The sequence below is a fragment of the Cebus imitator genome, unplaced genomic scaffold (assembly GCF_001604975.1).
Source record: "Cebus imitator isolate Cc_AM_T3 unplaced genomic scaffold, Cebus_imitator-1.0 Scaffold81, whole genome shotgun sequence".
Lineage (NCBI taxonomy): Eukaryota > Metazoa > Chordata > Mammalia > Primates > Cebidae > Cebus > Cebus imitator.
Window position 1 is genome coordinate 6441589 of NW_016107396.1, and position 20294 is coordinate 6461882.

At 35.0% G+C, this 20294-nt stretch overlaps 1 protein-coding gene across 3 annotated transcripts in view; it reads right to left on the minus strand.

Annotated features, from left to right (window-relative positions):
• The window catches only part of TRMT11 (tRNA methyltransferase 11 homolog), a 53201-nt gene that overhangs the window by 25014 nt on the left and 7893 nt on the right, over positions 1-20294 (minus strand). For all 3 annotated transcript variants that reach the window (XR_001826702.2, XM_017533333.2, XM_037740243.1), the window contains exons 3-11: positions 19012-19085; positions 16801-16882; positions 16625-16717; positions 16259-16393; positions 15345-15501; positions 6458-6538; positions 3495-3659; positions 1736-1808; positions 1490-1621 (exon numbers count right to left, since the gene is read on the minus strand). Coding sequence is in view for 2 of the 3 variants with exons in the window: in XM_017533333.2 (XP_017388822.1) it covers positions 1490-1621; positions 1736-1808; positions 3495-3659; positions 6458-6538; positions 15345-15501; positions 16259-16393; positions 16625-16717; positions 16801-16882; positions 19012-19085 (992 nt within the window). In the remaining variant the exon portion in view is untranslated. The remainder of the gene's footprint in view (positions 1-1489; positions 1622-1735; positions 1809-3494; positions 3660-6457; positions 6539-15344; positions 15502-16258; positions 16394-16624; positions 16718-16800; positions 16883-19011; positions 19086-20294) is intronic.

Genomic DNA, 20294 nt, shown 5'->3' on the forward strand with positions numbered 1-20294 from the left:
GCCGGGCGCGGTGGCTCACGCCTGTAATTCCAGCACTTTGGGAGGCCGAGGCAGGTGGATCACGAGGTCAAGAGATCGAGACCATCCTGGTCAACATGGTGAAACCCCGTCTCTACTAAAAATACAAAAAATTAGCTGGGCATGGTGGCACATGCCTGTAGTCCCGGCTACTCGGGAGGCTGAGGCAGGAGAATTGCCTGAACCCAGGAGGCGGAGGTTGCGGTGAGCCGATATCGCACCATTGCACTCCAGCCTGGGTAACAAGAGCGAAACTCCGTCTCAAAAAAAAAAAAAAAAATTCCGGACCGAAGAAGACCAAAAAAGATAAGATAGATGATTACAGCACATTTTCCTACATGGATTGCAATTGGTAAAATCTGAATGGGGTCTATGATCTGGATGGTAACACTGTTATCAATGCTAACATCCAGACTTGGAGGGCTGAGCATGGTTAGATAGGAAAGTTCTTGTTTCTAAAAAATACAATGATGTATATAGGGGTTAGAGGGCACCAAACCAACAATTTCTCAATTTCAAAAAGATTAGTGATAATTGATATGTGCAGGAGTGGGCAAGAGGTAGATTTATGTTAATATTGGGAAAATCTGGATAAGGGTAGAGATGGGGGTTTCCTGTATCGTATTTGAAACGTCTATAAGTTTGAAATTATTTCACAATAATTTTGTTTTTAGCCCTGCAACTTGAATTAAAACAAAAAGTAAGTAGCTCGTTGCTGGAATTCAGTTTGTCTAAGGCAGGAACCATTTTTGCAAAGACATGAACAAATATACTCTTATCTGAAAATATTAATAAAACCTCACCTATCATTTCATGTACTAAATATAAGAGATCAGGCAGGATGTTGAAATACGTGAATATAGCACTGGGAATAAGGAAACAAATTAGCTCGCTGGATTTTAATTTTAGATAGGTCATTTCACTCCTTAAGTTTCCTCATTTCTAAAAGAGGTCAAATGAGATTATCATTAGCAACAAAACAAACTCGGTGTTTAGGGATCTGGGTACAAATGTATTACTCTCTCTTATCGGCTGATAATGATATGCATAACTAAAGTTAGGCCATGGTAATGGATTGCTTGAGCCTGGAAGTTTAAAACCAACCCGGGCAACATAGTGAGACTCCATCACTACAAAAAATTTTAAAAATTAGCTGAGCGTGGTGACCCATGCCTGTAGTCCCAGCTACTCAGGAGGCTGAGGTGGGAGGATCACTTGAACCTGGGAGGTCAAGGCTGCAGTGAGTCATGGTCGCACCACTGCACTCCAGCCTGGGCGATAGAGCAGGACCTTGTCTCAAAAAAACAAACAAATAAAAAGACTATTTTATACACATTTGAAGGCAAATAAAGGCTATTACAAATTTAATATAAAGATGCCCCGAATGCTAGAAGAGAGAAAGAAAAAATTATACTAGATATGCAAACATTGTAAGAAAAATGAAATTAAAAATAAAATTAAGATTACATACTCTGGCGTATACACCGGTAACCAATAGACGAGTCTTCCACCTAACACGAGGGTCTCAGCTGCGAAGTTTAATAGGTCAAGAAACATATCACTCAGATGATAACTTAAGGAAACAGGAACATGGCTTTCTGGACTACACAAAACAAAATTTCAAAATCAGTGAAACATTTTAAGGCTGCTAAGTGAACTACAGAAGCAACATGCTTCTTCTTAAAGTAGTAACACAACATGTTTAAATTTCACTTACCATTTTTCTATCCCCTTTGGTATTTCCTTCTGTGAACCTGTTCTTCTTGTAGATTCTCTGATACCATATGGAGCTAGACAGAAAACAAAGGTAACACAGAGAGTCAAAAGTCACCAAATCACTGATGAAGGGCAAACAGACATGTTGCCTTCAAATGTGGCACGCTAAGAAGGACACAACACCACGAATGCACAATTCCAACTGAAAATGTACAACATAATGACTTGGGGGAGGAGCAACTGTCTTCTTAAAACATGTTGATGTTATAAAAGTTGTTGAGAAAGGCTGCAGAAGTGTTACAAATTAAAGGAGGCTTCAAAGATATCATTACCAAATACAACATCTGACTCTAGAGTAGATCCTGTCCTAGAGGGAAAATATATGCCATAAAAGATACTACAGAGTCAATTGACAAAATTGAATGGCAAACTGCAGATGAAATTATTTTATCAATTTACTGAAATTGATAACTATTTTTGCTAAGAGACTATCTATAGTCTCAGGAAATACACACTGACGTATGGAAGTAAAAGGCCACAATATATGCCACTTGCTCTCAAATTGATCAGGAAAAAAAAAATATATATGTATTTTATATAAGTAAACAGAGTGAAAGAGCAAATAATAAAGCAAACTGTTAATTTTTTAAAAAATCACCAAATTTTCATAAAGTATATTCACCACTGAAACCATAATGCCTTGATAATTTCTCATTTGTACATTTGAAAATATCTAAGTTAGCAAAGAACTAAAGACAGCTGAGATAGAAGGGTCGACTTTGCCACTATTTACAGATTGACTGTCAAATACTATAGAAAAGGCAGACCGTTTCCTAGATAGGCTGCCTAAAAAGCTCACGACCTCATGAAGCATGGGAAAATAAATTTTCACGCACATTCCTGAAGCTCAGTGGGTTCACAGACCCAGTGGTTCCATAGAACCCTAAATTTCTTGTAATGCTAGAAAGGCGATGCCAGTGAAAACAGGCACTACAAAAACACAAAAACTTATACATAGAGAAATGTGTGACATCGGAAACTCTTTTCTTCAAAATTTGACACCATAATTGCAAATGACATTTGAGCTCCAGCTGGTATAATAACCACCAATTATATTCAATACAAAACCAAATATTAAGTATATGCCTCAAAAAAATAAGCTGAAGGAAAAAACGGGTGACAAGTTAATATAAAAGGACGTAAAAATGGATGGCAAATCAATACATTTGTTTAGAAAACAAAAACAGTAAACCTTTCACAACATTATTTAAGTTTTTTTGCTTTTGTTTTTGTTTTTTTTTGAGACAGAATCTCACCCTGTCCCCCAGGCTGGAGTGCAGTGGCACAGTCTCCACTCACTGCAACCTCTGCCTTCTGGCTTCAAGCGATTCTCCTGCCTCAGCCTCCTGAGTAGCTCAGATTACAGGCACTCACCACCATGCCCAGCTAATTTTTTGTATTTTTAGTAGAGACGGGGTTTCACCATGCTGGCCAGGCTGGTCTCAAACTCCTGACCTTGTGATCCGCCTGCCTCAGCCTCCCAAAGTGCTGGGATTACAGGCATGAGCCACCACGCCGAGCCCGTAGTTAAGTTTGGAATCCATGCTATATCTTCATAACGAGATGAGGAAGCTGGGGGTGGATGGGAGAAATACTGACAAGCTGGCATTTTGTGCATGTGCTCGTAAATTTTGTACTTTAAATGTAAATGATTTTACAAAACTAGTCCTACTCCTATTTTTGTATAAAAATAAACTTACGATCAGTAATGATTGCATCAAAATATGTGCCCTTTCTCCAGGAAGGTTTAGATGCATCTGAAACCAGGACATCAAGGTAATACTTTTCTAAACCATATTGACGAAGATTGGCCCTAATGTTTTCATCTGGTCCTCTCCATTTCTGGTTTTTCCTACTAGCCTTTCCTGGAAGGGAAGAAAAAGGAAGAGAATGTATTAAACAGTGTATTCTTATTTCCTGTCATTTAGCTAAAAGTAATGTTTTAACTCATTGAAACCTACATTTATTCAAAATTGGCTTTCATTTAAAATCTTAATTTTATGTATACAAGTATATATTTTAATTTCAACATAACAGTAAAATGTACTGTTGTCTAATTTATCTTGTTCTGTCACCTTTCAAGTAAAACTGCCTTAAAACACTCATTCGATAGCTTCAAGTATGATAGAGTTGAAGAGAATATGGTTCCTTCCTCCCTGCAGTAGACGGTCCTGTGTAGAGATAGTGATGAATCAGATAAATGAAACAGAAATGAAGAGACCTAACTTGGGAAATGCAGCAGTTGTGACCATGGAGAAGGGAGGCAAATGGAGACATTGCTAACTAATGAAAAGTTAAAGTGGCCATGGATGGAAGACTGAAGAAGCTCATAAGTTCCTTATTTAGAGGACATGATAGTTTAGGATGATGACACCAGTGATTAACATCAGAGAAACCAGGAAGAAAAACAAGCTTAAGAAAAAAGATGGGATTCATTTGAGATGTATCAATATTGATGTACCTTGAGTTACCTGGAGAACATTCAGAAAGTGATATGCAGTGCAGACACGCAGCAGGTAGTTAAAGGCCAGAAGATACATACTTGGGAGTTATCAGTAATATAATCTTCAACTGACTCTTAAGACTGAATAACATTTTTTTGTTAACTTAGGAGGTAGTTACCTATTTGCTCTATAATTATTCTTATAAAATCAAAAAAAGAATGACATGACTCGGAAAAACATGCAATGTGACAGGAGAAGTGGTCAAAGATAGGTAAACGCCTGGAAAAAATAATATATAAACAGAAATCAAAGAAAATTGCAGGGCCTCAAGTAGACTGAGAAGAAACAAAGAAGTAGAAGTACCACCTGCCGAGACCACTGTCAAGGAAGCCACGAGTGGCTGTATGAAGGTCAACATTGTCAAATGCTATAAATCTGTGGTCTTAGTATGTGTTTTCAGCACAATGACAGGCACAGAAGCTGGAAAATAATGGGAAGAAGAGAGAGTGAAAGACGAAGAAGAGGAGACAGCAAGTTAATACCAGTTTTTCAAGAAGTATTTTGGCAAATGGAAGAGGAAAACAAAGGGGTAGCTAGAAAGCCTCTAAAGATTTGCTAAAAGAAAAAAAAAATGTTTTATACTTTTAAAATAGGAGAAACTTGATAATATTTCAGGATAAAGTAAGAGATCAGAACCATAGGAAACAGACAGCATACCTAATAGTATCTTGGATCAGCTCTAAGGAAACTCTACCTCAATCAGAATTCTACCCCAGTAGAATGAAGGTTACCACATAAGTTTCCAAATATAACTTTAATAAATAAAAATTCAAGTAAATTATACAAGACAATTTCCTCAAAGAAAATATACTGCTTCTACTAAAAGCAAACTGGAATAATTCCTAGTACTTTTTCTTTTTGAGACAGAATCTCACTCTGTTGCCCAGGTTGGAGTGCAATGATCTCAGCTCACTGCAACCTCCGCCTCCTGGGTTCAAGCAATCCTCCTGCCTCAGGAGGCCTCAGCCTCCCGAGTAGCTGGGATTACAGGTACCTGTCACCACGCCCAGCTAATTTTTATATTTTTAGTAGAGACGGGGTTTCACCATGTTAGTCAGGCTGGTCTCAAACTCCCGATCTCCGGTGATCCACCCACCCTGGCCTCCCAAAGTGCTGAGATTACAGGCGTGAGCCACCGTACCTAACCTAATTCTTAGTACTTTTTAAAACAGATTTCAGATAAAGAATATCCTTTTCTTGCTAGCCCATTTATGTACACCTAATAAATGATAACTCATTTTCCTAATAAAAGTCACCAAATTCTTTACAGTCAAGGTAAGGAAAGACAGGTCATCAGTACAAGATATCAAATTACTTTAGCAAAAGAAAATAAAGTATAATAAATGCTCACCAATACAATAACTTATATTTGGTGAGGAAAAGGAAAAGATTATTACAAGGGCTGATCCCAGTTACTATAATGGAATACCAACATAAACACAAATAATCTCGAAATTATCAAGAAAATCACATTTTTAATACCACTAAGCTATAAGGAAATATTTTTTCAGTTTGATTCAATTCCATTCAATCACACATCATCATTATTGAAACTTCTAAAGTATTTTCCATAATTACCTGAAAAGTAAAGCGGATGACTGTTTCCAGTACCCTCAGTTTAAGGCAGAATCTTTAAAGTTACTTTAAAGATTATGCAATGACAATCTTATAAAACACCCATTGAAATCTTACAAAAACAAGTAAAATTACATCACAATTTTGTATCTGAAGATTAAAATAATGTCATATAAAACTACAGTTGACCCTTGAGCAACATGGCGGGTAAGGGATGCCAACTCCTCACACAGTCAAAAATTCACATATAACTTTTGACTCCCCCAAAAACTTAACTACTAATAGCCTAGTGTTATACTTACTTTATTTGGGAAAAACAGATTTACTACTCATTAAGTGGAAGTAGATCATCATAAAGGTCTTCATCCTCATCATCTTCATGTTGAGTAGGCTGAGGAGGAAGAGGAAGAGGAGGGATTGATCTTGTTGTTTCAGGAGTGGCAGAGATGGAAATAGAATCTGAGTATAAGTGGGCCTGTGCAATTCAAACCTGTGTTGTTCCAGGGTCAACTGTATTTTACTTTTTTAAAGGCATATTTGGTACAACAGCAAAGACTACAATACTGTCTATAATCTCTACTCACCCAAGCCATGAACTGTGTTGTAGTCTATGTCTGTCCCGTATACATATGCCCCAAAATGAGCAGATGCTATCAGGAGGCCACCTGAAAAATCACACAGATCGGTAAGTCCCAAACTCCTGTGTATTCCTATTTAACTTCATCCAGTCTTAGAAACTAGCTGCAGGCAGAGTATCCTGGAATGACACTGGTCATAACATATTTAATCAACCTCAGGACTAAAAAAACAAAACCCTAAGCTATATTCACTAAACTGACTACAAAGTAGAGTAATTAATGTATACCCTGGCATCATTAGTTTAATAATGCACTATTTATGGAAAATTATATTTTTGGGGGTCAAAATAATATATATTTAGACATTTTCATCTTATTTTGAGAGCTCTACACAAAAGCATTTTGCTCCTTTCTTAAAAATGAGCATATAAGGCTATTTACACAAAGAGCTGGAAATAAATATAATAAATTCTGACAACTGGGCTTGAGTCCCACTGAAGTCAGAGTTTCAAACGAATAAACAGGGCATAATTAATATGTAAGACATTAGTTCTTACAGAAATTAAAAGGTTAGGATATATTTTATTTTTTGTAAGAATTAACTATTTTAATATACAGTTACTCCTGTAACCAATCAAGTAATTATCTCTTATTTTAAATTATAAATATGAATTTCTGAATAACAATTACCAAGCATGCACAAAATAATTAATAAACAGTTTTTATTAGTGCTGTGACCAAAGTAAGAACAATTGTCCCAATACAATCTGACTAGACAAAGTAATGTGACAGATGTGACCAGATGACACATGAAGAAAAATCTTAATAAAGGTTAAAATAATAATGAAACTCTTTAAAATAAAAGATAATGGAATTTTTAAATTAAAAAATTGTACAAAATTAAACTTTTAATAATTGTACTTTTAATTAACAACTTCTATATATATATATATTTTTTTTTAATTGTTCTTTAAGTTCTGGGATACATGTGCAGATTATGCAGGATTGTTGCATAGGTACATACATGGCAATGAGGTTTGCAATTCACTTTTTAAAATCATTCAAACTAAAATGCTTTTAGTGCTTGGGCAAGTTTTAATTAGCTTTACTCTAGGAACGTCTGCTAGTCAAGCTGAAATCACAAATATATTCTTAGACTACAAAATATGCACAGACTTGGACAAGGGGAAAAAACTAGGGCTCTTTCCTTTACATCCTTTTGAGGTGTAATCTTTAAAACTAAGATGGGTAGTGCCTCTGGAGGATCAAGATTCATAAATTAATGGTGTTCCTTCCATAGCTATTTAAAACATAGTCTGATAGCATGGACTTAAAAATGCTTTGTTCATGAAAATTATAAATGACTAGTTCCTATGGGAATCCATGAAGAAGAGACATGAAAGACTAAAAGTACAGCAGAAACCAAAACCTAGGTCTTCTCATACTAACTGCAAAAAGCATTCATGTGAGAGGGAAGGTTAAAAAGTCCTCGTAATTCTTACTCTGGAAATGGAACACTCCATATTTAGGAAAGGCAGCATATGTGATGACTTGGAATACTCACAAAGTCACTTCACCCAAATTACAAGGAAGTACTACAATTCTGCCAATTAAGGCAGATACTCACCTAGAAGAACTAGTTGTCAAGGGGAACAGAAAAGCTTTCCTGCGCTTCCTTAAACAGAACCTTATCCATTTGGTTAGAGTGAGTTTTGAGAAGACCCAATTTACAAGTACACTGCTGAAAGGAGATGAATAATCTGTTAGACTATATCTGATAGTTAACTTCGTGCCTTTTAAGCTTTTTTAAAAATTAAATCATAATAAATTAGCTTCTCTGAACTGGTCACTGGCTAATCACTGGTAGTCATCTAGTTGTTCTTTTGATGAAATTGAAGGGCTTTTTGCATTTAGTTATGCCTCAGTTGGAGTTTTTTGGGGGCGGTTTTTTGGTGGAAAAAGGGGTACTAAAAAGGAGAGCGAAGTGTCAAGGAGGCAAGTAATGTGATTCACCCATTTCTTTTTATGTTTCAAAAAGTAAAAATACTGCCTATGTGATGTACACTAGCAACTCAGTGTTTCAATTTCTCATTACTGAAATTGTAAGTACTTTAAGGTTAGGGTAATATCTTACAGACAAAAGAATACAGAAAGAATTGGAATTTATTCTAAGATGTAAAAAATTATTCATGATTTTCATCTTTAGAGAACTAAGTGGAAAGCTTTGCAAATATGGAAAAATGAGACTGGGCTTTGGTTTTGCTGAGAGGAAAAAAAGAAAGAAAAAATGGCAATATTATTGCATCTATTTTATCTTTCTCAAAAAAAAGAATTCTACTTAAACAAATTAAATTAGCAGGCTGAGCAAAAGAATACTGCTAGACAATGGGATTCCTAGACAAACCATGATATTCCAGGAAGGGGGGGACTACAAAGAGTAGCAGGGAAAAAATGGGAAACAGAATATTACACAAACCTACAGAGATCCATTACCTCACTCTCCTTTCTCTTTTTCTCCCCATTTTCTCTTCCTAGAACCAGGATAGTCAGTTTCCTAACACCTGGTTCCTGTGTCCACTATTTTGCAATGATAAAACTTCAAAAGGAGCTACACTACTTTCCTTACACCTATGAGTCAACTGAAGGTAGACACGGCCAACAAGTATACATTAGTCTCCCGAGTGAACTGTCATTACTGGAGGAGCTGACTCACTTGACAGAGAAGATGAGAGGGAATCAGAGCTATGGCTGCAGAGCTCTGTGCTACCTAAAGCGACTGGCATATACTTGTACATATTATTTTAATTATAAACAAAGAATTAGACATTTATAATTTTACATTTCAACGTCCTTGTCTGCTGCTATCCGCTGCCAACAGTTGCAAATTATTAGCATCTTTGAAATCAGCCAAAAAGAATACTAAAAAATGAGTTTATGGTCAAATTCTTCGTCATCACCATTTAATATTAGCTACATCTAACATTGTTAACCAAAAAGGCATCTAAAATCTTATCAAAATAATAATTGATAAGTAATCATGATAAGCATTACAGTTCACTGTCTACCATTTGTCAGGCAACTTTCTAGAAATACTACATATGCATATTGCCTCACTTAATCCTCACAATATATTAGTATTACCACTTTACAAATGAAAGAATTGAAACCCAGTCAAGTTAAGAATCTTGCCCAAAGTCACATACTAATCGGTAAAAAGATTTAAACTTTGCTCTATTTTCTTTATATTATACTACCTCCTTTGGGATTAGCACCAATTGATGTAAATACATATTCACTCACCAATTAGATAAACAAAAGCAAAGTATGTTAGTAAACAAATTATATTAAATTAAGTGAAGCTACCTACTCTGTTAATAAGAATGTTACATATGCCATTCACAAGTCTTGTACTGTATCACAGACAGGGCTGTGCCATTAATAGGTATTCAGTAAATTCATGCTGATCATTCCTTTAGTCAAACTCACAACAGAATAGTAGCAATTCCTAACAACTGAGAGCTGACACAATGCTATGTCTCTTCCCTTTGGGAAAGTGGAGGCAAATACACACAATTTTTAAAAATCTTACTAAAATGAAAACCAATGCATTTATTAAAATAGAAAGAAAAATGTGTTTCTGCCACTCATAATGTCATTCTAAACAGTAACAAACAGTCTAAAAGAAAAAAGGAAAGGTATTTCGGCAGGAAAAAGCTATATTTCTCTTTCAGCCTCCTAGAAGCTTTCTACTCTACTCTATATCCCTGAGAAAAATCACAAACCATGAGTAAATGGGCAATGCATTTGGGAAACTACATACATTTCAATTTTGTACCTTTAAGAAGGGGATTAGACACGCATTTTTTAAAAAAAACTATTTAAAAAGGCAACCAAAAGAAAAAATATCAACAAATATTTTGTGAAAACTATGGCCATGGAGGAGGGCACAGAGCTACATATTTCTCCAATCCTTCAGAAGGTACTATCCATCAATGAGGCAAAAGGCCCAAGAGAGGACAAACTGTTTAAGACCTGTATCTATTCACAATTACTGGATATTATATTTCAAAACAAAAGCACCAAAAATTGACTGACGTCCTAAAGCTATATTTAAACTACAAACACAAATTAATAAAATGTGTTTTAGCAGCACCTTTGCAAAGATCCTCCTCTCACTTTCCATTAATTGTCTTATATGAATAGTCAGATGATCCAAATATACCACCCACTGTGAAAAGCTGCCCTAAAGGAAACAGAAACAGGTCTCCTTGCCCCTCAACACACTACAAATGGTCCACATATTGACAGCTGTGAAGATAATTTCAAAATATACCTAACCTCATCTATTCAACAAAAAATATTATCCATATTGGCAATCATATTTTTAAATCTGTGGTCTAGTCTATGTGTATGTATATATATTAATCATTTTGTTCATGTATATAGCTAAAAGAATTCTTCTCAATTGACAGAAAAAGCTTTTAAAACCCAAGATTAGGAACAAAGGCTTTAGCATTTGGAAAAAGACAAATTAGATCCATTTTTCACATCATAGAACAATCTCCAAATGAACTAGAGATCTAAAAACAAAAAGTGTAAAACTACGAAAGTACTAGAAGAAAACACTAATGAATTCCTCTGTAACTTGAGTGTGGGGAAAACTTTTGCATGGCAAAAATCAATTAGTAGCAAAGTCAAAAGATAAATGACAAGCTAAGGTAAAATACTTGCACATACATCACAGAAAAAGAGGTACGAGGGGGCTGTAGCCCAAACTTACAAAGGAACTTGAAAAATGAGGGGGAAGAGACCAAAAATGCTATCGAAAAATGGGCAAAAGACATAAAAGACAATTCAAAAAAAAGTCATAACGGCCCTTATAATATAAAAAGTTGTTATACTTCATTCATAACCACAGAAATACAAATTAACACTGCACTGAGATACCATGTTTCACCCAACAGAACAGGCAAAACTTCAAAAGCTTGAAAACATACTCTGCTGGTGAGACTGTGGAAAAACAGGGACTCTCCTACAATTGTTGGTAGGAATCCAAAATAGTATAATGGAGACAAATTTGGCAATATCTAATGAAATTGCATATGAATATACTCTTCAACACAGAAATCCTACTTGTAGGAATTTACCCTAGGACAGGGGGTTCCAATCTTTTAGCTTCCCTGGATCACACTGGAAGAAGAATAATTATCATGAGCCATACATAAAATATATTAACACTAATGATAGCTGATGAGATTTTTTTTTAAATTACAAAAATTCTCATAATGTTTTAAGAAACTTTACAAGTTTGTGTTGGGCCGAATTCAAAGCCATCTGGGCTGCATGTGGTCCACAGGCTGCGGGTTGGACGAGCTTGCCCTAGGGCTACGTCTCCAACATTACAAAGGTATATATTCATAAGGTTAGTCATTACAAGCATTATTTGTAACTGTAAAATACTGAAAACTACCAATGTCCAACTATAGGAGATTGTTTGAATAAATTACAGTACATATACTCATGGAGCAAAACTAAAAAAGAATAAAGACGATCTCCATGAACCGACAGGACGTGATTTCCAGGCAATACTATTAAGTGAAACAAGCAAAGTTAAAACCAACATACATACTACCTTTTGTGTAAGAAAGTAGTGGAAATAAGAAAATGTACATATATCTGCTTATCATTACAAAAGGAAACACAGGAAGAATCAACTAGAAAACAATGAAGTTAGTCACCTAGGAGAGGTGGGAGAACAGGTTGGAAGGGTTATAAAAGTTAAGTGACACCTCTGAGTACCACTTCTTGTATAGTTCTGACTTTTTGGAAGCAAGTTCATCTTATACATATCTGAAAATAAAAGTAAATCAACAAGGAATGGGGGATGGGGGATAAAAACCTAAAACAGAGGGCAAAATGAACAAATTAACCCAAATGAACTTTAAATGAAAAGGGAAAAAGCAGGCACACTATTTGAGTTTACCACTTCTTAGGGTAAAGAACTGAAAACATATCCTGAACTCTTATTCATAGGATTTTTTAAGTGGCATAGGCAAAACAACTGTGAAACTATTTCAGATAAAGTTATGAGAAAAAGAATAAATGTGTTGATGTAGATAAGAACCAGGGTTCTCACTGTGGAAGAAGGTTCTCACTGTGGAATAATAAAGGTTGGGTGATTACAAAAAAAATAAACATAGGGTAGTCAAAAAGAAATCTGTAAAGACTGACTACAATTTGTAGCGTATGTACAAATTCAATGTCTAAAATATGTATATGCTCATGTATGTGCATTACACAGAGTATATAGGAACATATACAAGTATATTTGCATATTCACTTACATGCATATTATATACATATGCATATATATTTTCTAGTTTGTCCACTGAAAGTAACTATAATCCAGATCTCATCTCCCCACTAAAAGAAACAAAAATTCCTTGGAGAAATGATTGATAACTGAACTTGGAACAAATAGAAGAGAAAGGAAGAATGTACTCAAAAGAAAAATGGATAGGAACATGTTACAAATACAGATTCAATGTGAAAGAGCTCTGACTGGGCAAATCACAATTTGAGCAACAAAAGTAATTAAGAAACTTAAGAAATGTAATGAATTATAGACCCTCAGCGTTAAAAAGGGGAACACACTCGTTCATATTAGCAACAAATAGAAAAACAAATACATGGAAGAGAGGAAAGGGCTCCTGCTTATATAATAATGAATGTTGACTTGTAACTGTGGAGGGAGCACTGGAGTTGGAAAATCATCCCTTTCAAACCATCCAAGTAAAGAATGGTTCAGGAAAAAATTATCAATGGCTACTAAACCTGGTAATCTGAGTGGTAAGAGGAGATTTGGATAAGGAATGGAATACTACACGGTCTTAATGTGTCTCTCCACAGATTGCTTAATAGCAAGAATAACAAACAAAAAACAGTAATTGCACTGTTTATGATTATGAGTGAAAAAAAAATCAAACACCACCTTGACCAGATGATCAAAATTACCAATATCCGTGCAGGGCAGAATGCCGTCATGTACACATCCGAGAAGGACACAAAAATCACTGATGCAGCAGTCCAGCTGGGAAGGTATACCCTAACCCTAAATTTGAGGAAACATCAAACAAGCCAAAATATGGAACAATTTAGATAAAAAATAAAGGGAAGAGAAATACCATCTTGAAAAGTGCAAATTTCATAAAAGAACAAGAAACTCCGGCTGTATTCCAAATCAAAGACATCTTAACAACAAAATATAATACCTGATCCTAGCCAGGAAGGGGAAAAGGATGCTATCAAAAATATTAATATTATTGGGTCAACTGACAAGACTGGAATATGAATATCAAAGTACTATATTAATACATCTATTAACATTGAAAACAGTACTGTGGTTATATACGAGAATATAGCCTTATTCTTGAGAAATAGGTACTTGAGGGGTAAAGGGATATAATGGATACAACTTTCAAGTGATGCAGGAAAGAAAATACTATGTAAATATAAACAAATAGAACAAATAATAAAGTAAATGAGGCCAAATGTTAACAACAGCTTAAATTAAGGATAAACAGATGTTCTTTGTTCTACTTTTATTATTGTAACTTTTCTGAAAGTTTGATATTATTTCCAATAAAAAGTTTAAAATCTGGGGAGAGGTACTTAGGATAATGAGGGTGGGGAAGAAAAGGATATAGAGTATGTTGAGGGTGAGTGATATGGAGAAACTGGCACAGAAAGACTCACCAGTGAATTAACTCAACAGCAAACAGAGAAAGTCATGCTATCAGTTAGAAATTTCTCACCCTTGATTACTACTTCTTTCTAAGCATACGTGGTCATATTCCTTAAGTTAGTACATGGTATAATAGTTGGTTGGTAGATCCTAATGCAGATAGGCAGCTCTAAGTTAAGAGCATGAGGTCTGGAGTCGGACTGCTTGAGTCTGAATCCTATGAAACCAATATACTGTATAACCTTGGTCATTCACCTCTCTCTGTGCCATAATTTCCTCAAGAAAAATTTTAAAGTAACTCCATGTTAGTTGTTCTAAGAACTAAACTAGATAGTAACATCAGAGTGCCCAGCATAGCACCTAATACATTTACTATTCAATAAATGTTAGCTCTGCATTATCACTGCTCATGGGGAAAGATGGCTACAGGAGAGGCTCCAACCACAAACTGAGCCATAAAATGAGTTTGGCCAAACTTAAATACAAGTATTTGCTAGGTGTGGGTAAGATCAAGCAAAACGGAATGGAAGTAGGAAAACGTCTGCACAGAGTCAGATGAAGTACACTTGGAGTTTTAGGACTTCCATATAAAATTATCCCAGTCATATGCACAAAAAACCAAGGTCACTGCCATAGCGACCAGGCTCTAGCCCATTGATACTTAAGACACTTTTCTTATTTTCACACTTACTTATAAACCTCCACAAACAAACTCAAAGATAGGATATATTAACTATTTTTCTCCATCCACATATATGGTTATTAATTTAAACATGGATGAATACATTTTTTTGATCTTGTCATTCAAGTCTGTCTTTTACCAAGAGTTTTCCTATTTAAATAAACTATACAGCTTTACGGCGTTTCTACAACGTATGGTATTGCAAATTTTTCTGCTATAAAAAAATTAGACGGATGTTCCCTGCTAGTGTTTATCTGGAATAAAACCCATACAATTCTATCAGCATCATCTTTGAAGCGGCAAAAGTGTTAAATACTAGCTAATACACAAGTATGTGGTTGTCTTTTGACCACTATCCAAACATAATTAAAACATTACCCATTTACTCTTCTAGCAAAAATATTACCATGATTATTAATATAAATAAGCAACACCTCTACATTAGCTTAAAAGTTAAATAAAAATACCTGTTCCAACAAATGGATCAAAGACAATATCATTTTCTTTCACTTTTCCATGGTTAGCCATAATGAATGACAAACCAGCATCCATACTTGTATTTCCAATGAAGTGTCTCTTTTTGACACTGTATGACTCAATAAGCTCTCTCTGTCCATCTGCAATCTAAATCAGAGATATTTCTCAAGTTAGTACAGTCATAGAGAACAGACAAGATAATCATTCACAGTAAGACCATTGTATTTTGCTGACAAGAACTTCTTTCCACTTATTACTGCTCTAAACTTAATTGTTTAAAAAAATGTAATTGAAGTAGTTATGAACAAAACCTTTTGTTTCTTAATGTCATTCCATTTACTTTGTCTTTTCAAAACAAGTATGAACTGAATTCGAATGCAATTATTCCAGAGGTAGTTGCTAAGGTATGTCCATTTCTTTGTTCTCCTCCATAACAATAATCTCTAACATAAGTCACAACTTTCACTCACAGCTTCCAATCACCCACTTAAAGCCTCCGAGAAGTCAACAGAACTGCTCTACAGTAATTTCATTTCTTTTGGAATGGAAGACCCAGATTGGAAATCTCCACAAATGAGATCCCTCAACTACCAGAGCACTGTGTTTTCTCTGATTTAAAAAAAAAAAAAAAAAAGCCAGTCCAGATTTTCTGATGTCTTATTTTAACATTTCCAGGTAGACCACCTCCTCCCTATATTTAACCAGCCTCTTGCACTTCATAAGATCTCAGGGAAAAACCAAAACAAAACACAATCACACTCTTCACCAATTTTATAGATTCTGACTCTTTAGCTTACAGTACTCTTTAGTTGCTTTATAGTTCCACATATGAGTCAAATACAAAGGCCTAATATGTAGCTTTCAAAAAAATAAATTGACATAGGTAGAAACAGCACTTGCTCACCCATCTACCAAAATAAATATTATGTGGATTCTCAGGGATGCAGTTTGGGTCCAAACCATAATCCTCCAAAACAGAGAATACATGTTGTGGTTTCTTTAAATTTACTTTTCCTTCAAATGGCAGAAATTCAAGTGCCTAAAAAATAAAAGAAATGTTAATGCCTTATAAAAATTTACAAGGAAAAATGGTGCTTATCTAATAACATTACCTTGTAAGTCTGAAGTCAACATTAAATAAAACATGAAAAGCACTTAGCACAAAATGTGGTACAAAATAAACACTTAACAGACATTGGGTATTCTTATATATCAACAATGGCTAGACTGCATTCATCATGTAGGTTTTTCTTTTGCTAAATTTACTTACATCTATTCGCTTGATTTTCTCTTCTTGTGTCAATGTCTTATTGAAAGTATGAATCTTTATTTTATATGTGGAGTCTGAATGTAGAAATGGAACCTAAAAGGAAATAAGTTTTTTGAGCATTGTAGTTCTACAGAATCTGCACACATGCCTATATAAAACCACATTTTATTACGCACCATCTTCTCCACAGGATAATTTTTAAGAGAACTGTACAGCTCCTCAGGAGATTGTCCATGACCCCATAGTTCAAATATAGACCTAGGAAATAAATGATTGGTACAAACCTCGGTGAAGAACTTAGTTCACACAGTAATACATACAGTCTTTTTACTAGTTCCTTATGCCCACTCCACTAATTATTGCCTATGTTTTGTAAAGTATAAATGAAAACTATGTATCCTGGAAACAAATATAACCTAAGCCAAATCACACATAAAAGTTGAACTTGACATGGAAAGAAGGAAATTCAGTAAGTCAGGATATTTTCCAAGTTTTCATATTTTTAGACTAGAACAAATGATACACTAAATTCAGTTATTTTAGATAAATGGGTAAAAAGCCACAGAAAAGCCAATTTTTCCCAATGTCTTCTCCATAATACAAAGACTAATGACCAGATAAAAATGTCATTAACATTTAGCTGGCCAGGCATAGTGGTTAATGCCTGTAATTCCAGCACTTTGGGTGGCTGAGGTGGATCACTTGAGTCCAGGAGTTCAAGACCAGCCTGGGAAACATAGCAAAACCTTGTCTCTATAAAAAAGGCAAAACATTGGCCAGGCACGGTGGCACATACCTGTAGTCCCAGCTACTTGGGAGGCTGAGCCCTGGATTTAAGACTAAAAGGAGCCATGATCATGTCACTGCACTCCAGCCTGGGCAAGAGTGAGACTCTATCATGCATGCACATGAACACGCAGGGACACACACACACACACACACACACACACACGACTTTAGTAACTAAGTTACCCAAAATGTTGAGATCTAATAAGGTATATTGTTACATTTTTCACTCTTTTTGTGACATGCTCAAAATATTTCATGTTAAAAATAAATTAACTTTCAATGCCCTTCTACCACAGAAAAATCTGAATTTAAGTTGATTTTGAATCTATGCTTTTATAAAAGTCTATCTTTGTTCTGGTACAATTAAATTGTGAATTTTATCCTTTGCAAATGAATTCTTCCTTTTCTATTGAATTTACAGAGAAAATGCTTCTACAATCATACTAATCTCACTTAGCTATCATTTAAAGTATACCTCAGCTACACAAAATATACATAGTAAAAAGCAATTAAAAATTATATATTATACAATTGTTAACTGTACCATTAATCAAATATATCAATTAGAAGAGCTTTGAAAGATGCATACAAGTTCTTAGTATTCCAGTGGCTATTTTAAACCTAACAAGCAATTATTCAAAGAGTTTTTTAAAAGTTATGTTTCTGCTTTCTAGTCATTTTTATTTCATAAGACCTGTTAACAAGCGTCACTGTAAAAGATTAAAGGCTTCAGGTAGTTCTCAATAGGATGAAGTTAACTAAACATAGGGTTGTATTCAATTCCATAATACAGCAATAACATATGACTATATAAAACATTGCTAACCATGTAAATAAAACTAGATATATGTAAGTTCTTATTTGCATTTCATTAGCAAATATAATCTCTAAGGAAAAGAAAGCTTTCAGCAATCTGCCAAAATGTTCAGGAGGAAAAAGCAGCTTAAAGATAACACGAGCTGTTCGATCTTTAAGATATTAAAAATACAGTTTAATTTTCAAATCTGATGATAGAAAATTTTCCAATAATATATCTAAAAAAAAAGAAATGGAATAAAAGGGCAGATGCCAATGATAAAATCTAGAAACACTGAGGATAAACAATGAACGGCATCATCACATTAACTCATACCAAGATGTGATATTCTATCAATTCTTTTCTCTACCAACTGAAATGGTATAACATATTTTACGGCGGTCCTCACTTTTTGTTACCTGACACTTCACTAATCTGCTCAACCAATTAAAAACCATCTAAGAGAAAGGCATTTTTGGATTGTCAGCACTTTGGTTATAATTATATGTAGCATTTATCCTACGTAAGAACATAATGTTTATATCTCATACTATACTCCCCCATAATATGGAAGGTCAAAAAAATTATTCTAAAACAAATGTGTCTACAGTTCCCCCAGAGATTATTTCCTCCTTGGATTCAGCAGGTAAATCTCCTCTGGTCCCCCACCGCCACCCAGTGGCGGTTGTATGTAACTGCAAGCTAAACTAAGCCTCCACACTACATGCCAATGTAGCAAAAAGGAAGAGCAGTTAACGAAAGTACTAGTATACTCATGCAGGACAACATAAGTTTCTCTTACTTGGCACACACTGTCCGTTTCATTAAATTTCTTGCAATATCTTCAGAGGGAATGCTAAGAATCCAAAATGGTGACTGAAAGAAATAACAATATGCAGCTTAATTGTAAGTGGCTCCATGGCCTCATACGCTTTTATTCAAGAAGTCAATAAGGAGAAGCGCCTATTTGCTACTTTCATGTAAGAATACTGATCTGACTGCAACCAAAACAAAAACCATTCTAATAGTAAAAATGTACATTAGAATAATATGGTAAAAATGTTTTTATAATGACCCTATAAACGAATATATCTGCAAATTAAAGGTTAACTTTGTATTTGCCCTTTTATGTAGCTTTACTAAAGGAATTAAGGCATATTATATACCAAAGTATAATCTTGAAATTCATCATGGCTAATCATTCCTCAAAATACAGCTATTTTATTTTTAATTTCTAAGTAACGCATTTCTTAGTTGCTAAATTACACCTTTTTCTAAATAGTTGTGGCCATCTGAGGGGTGAAGGAGGAGTCCTTTGAAACAACTATGATGGAAAATCTTACATTATTAAATTCTCATTAACTTTTACTTTATATTTTGTCTAGGGGAAAAAAGTTCCCAGTGCATCCAGGGTGTTTTCCCAATTCTCTATCCCAACACCCAAGATTACAGACACTGGTAAGCTGCACCCAGATAACCTCTTGCCAGAACACAGCAAAAATCCGAAAGGATCCTGACCTCATTTCATCAACTTTAGCCAATTACATCCGAACTTTCCTTCCTTTCCTCCTCCCGTAAGTGAAAGTCCTTTAGGAATAAAAGTCCAACACCACAGGACTTTCAACTTAAACTCTTTCATCTTTTACAAGAAATCCTTCCTGTCACACCCAGTCTTTTTTTTTCAACTTTTACGTTCAGGGGTACATGTGTAGGATGTGCAGGTTTGTTACATGGTAAATGTGTCCCATGGTGGTTTGCTACATAGATCATCCCATCACCTAGGTATTAAGCCCAGCATCCATTAGCTATTCTTCCTGATGCTCTCCCTCCCCTCGTCCCAACAGGCTCCAGTGTGCGTTGCTTCCCTTGGACGTGCCCATATGTTCTTATCATTCAGCTCCCACTTATAAGTGAGAACATGTGGTGTTTGGTTTTCTGTTCCTGCATTAGTTTGCTGAGGATAATGGCTTCCAACTCTATTCATGTCCCTGCAACATGATCTTGTTATGGTTGTACAGTATGCATTTCTTTTTGTGGCTTCCATGATGTATAAGTTCATTTTCTTTTTTTTTTTTTTTTTTTTTT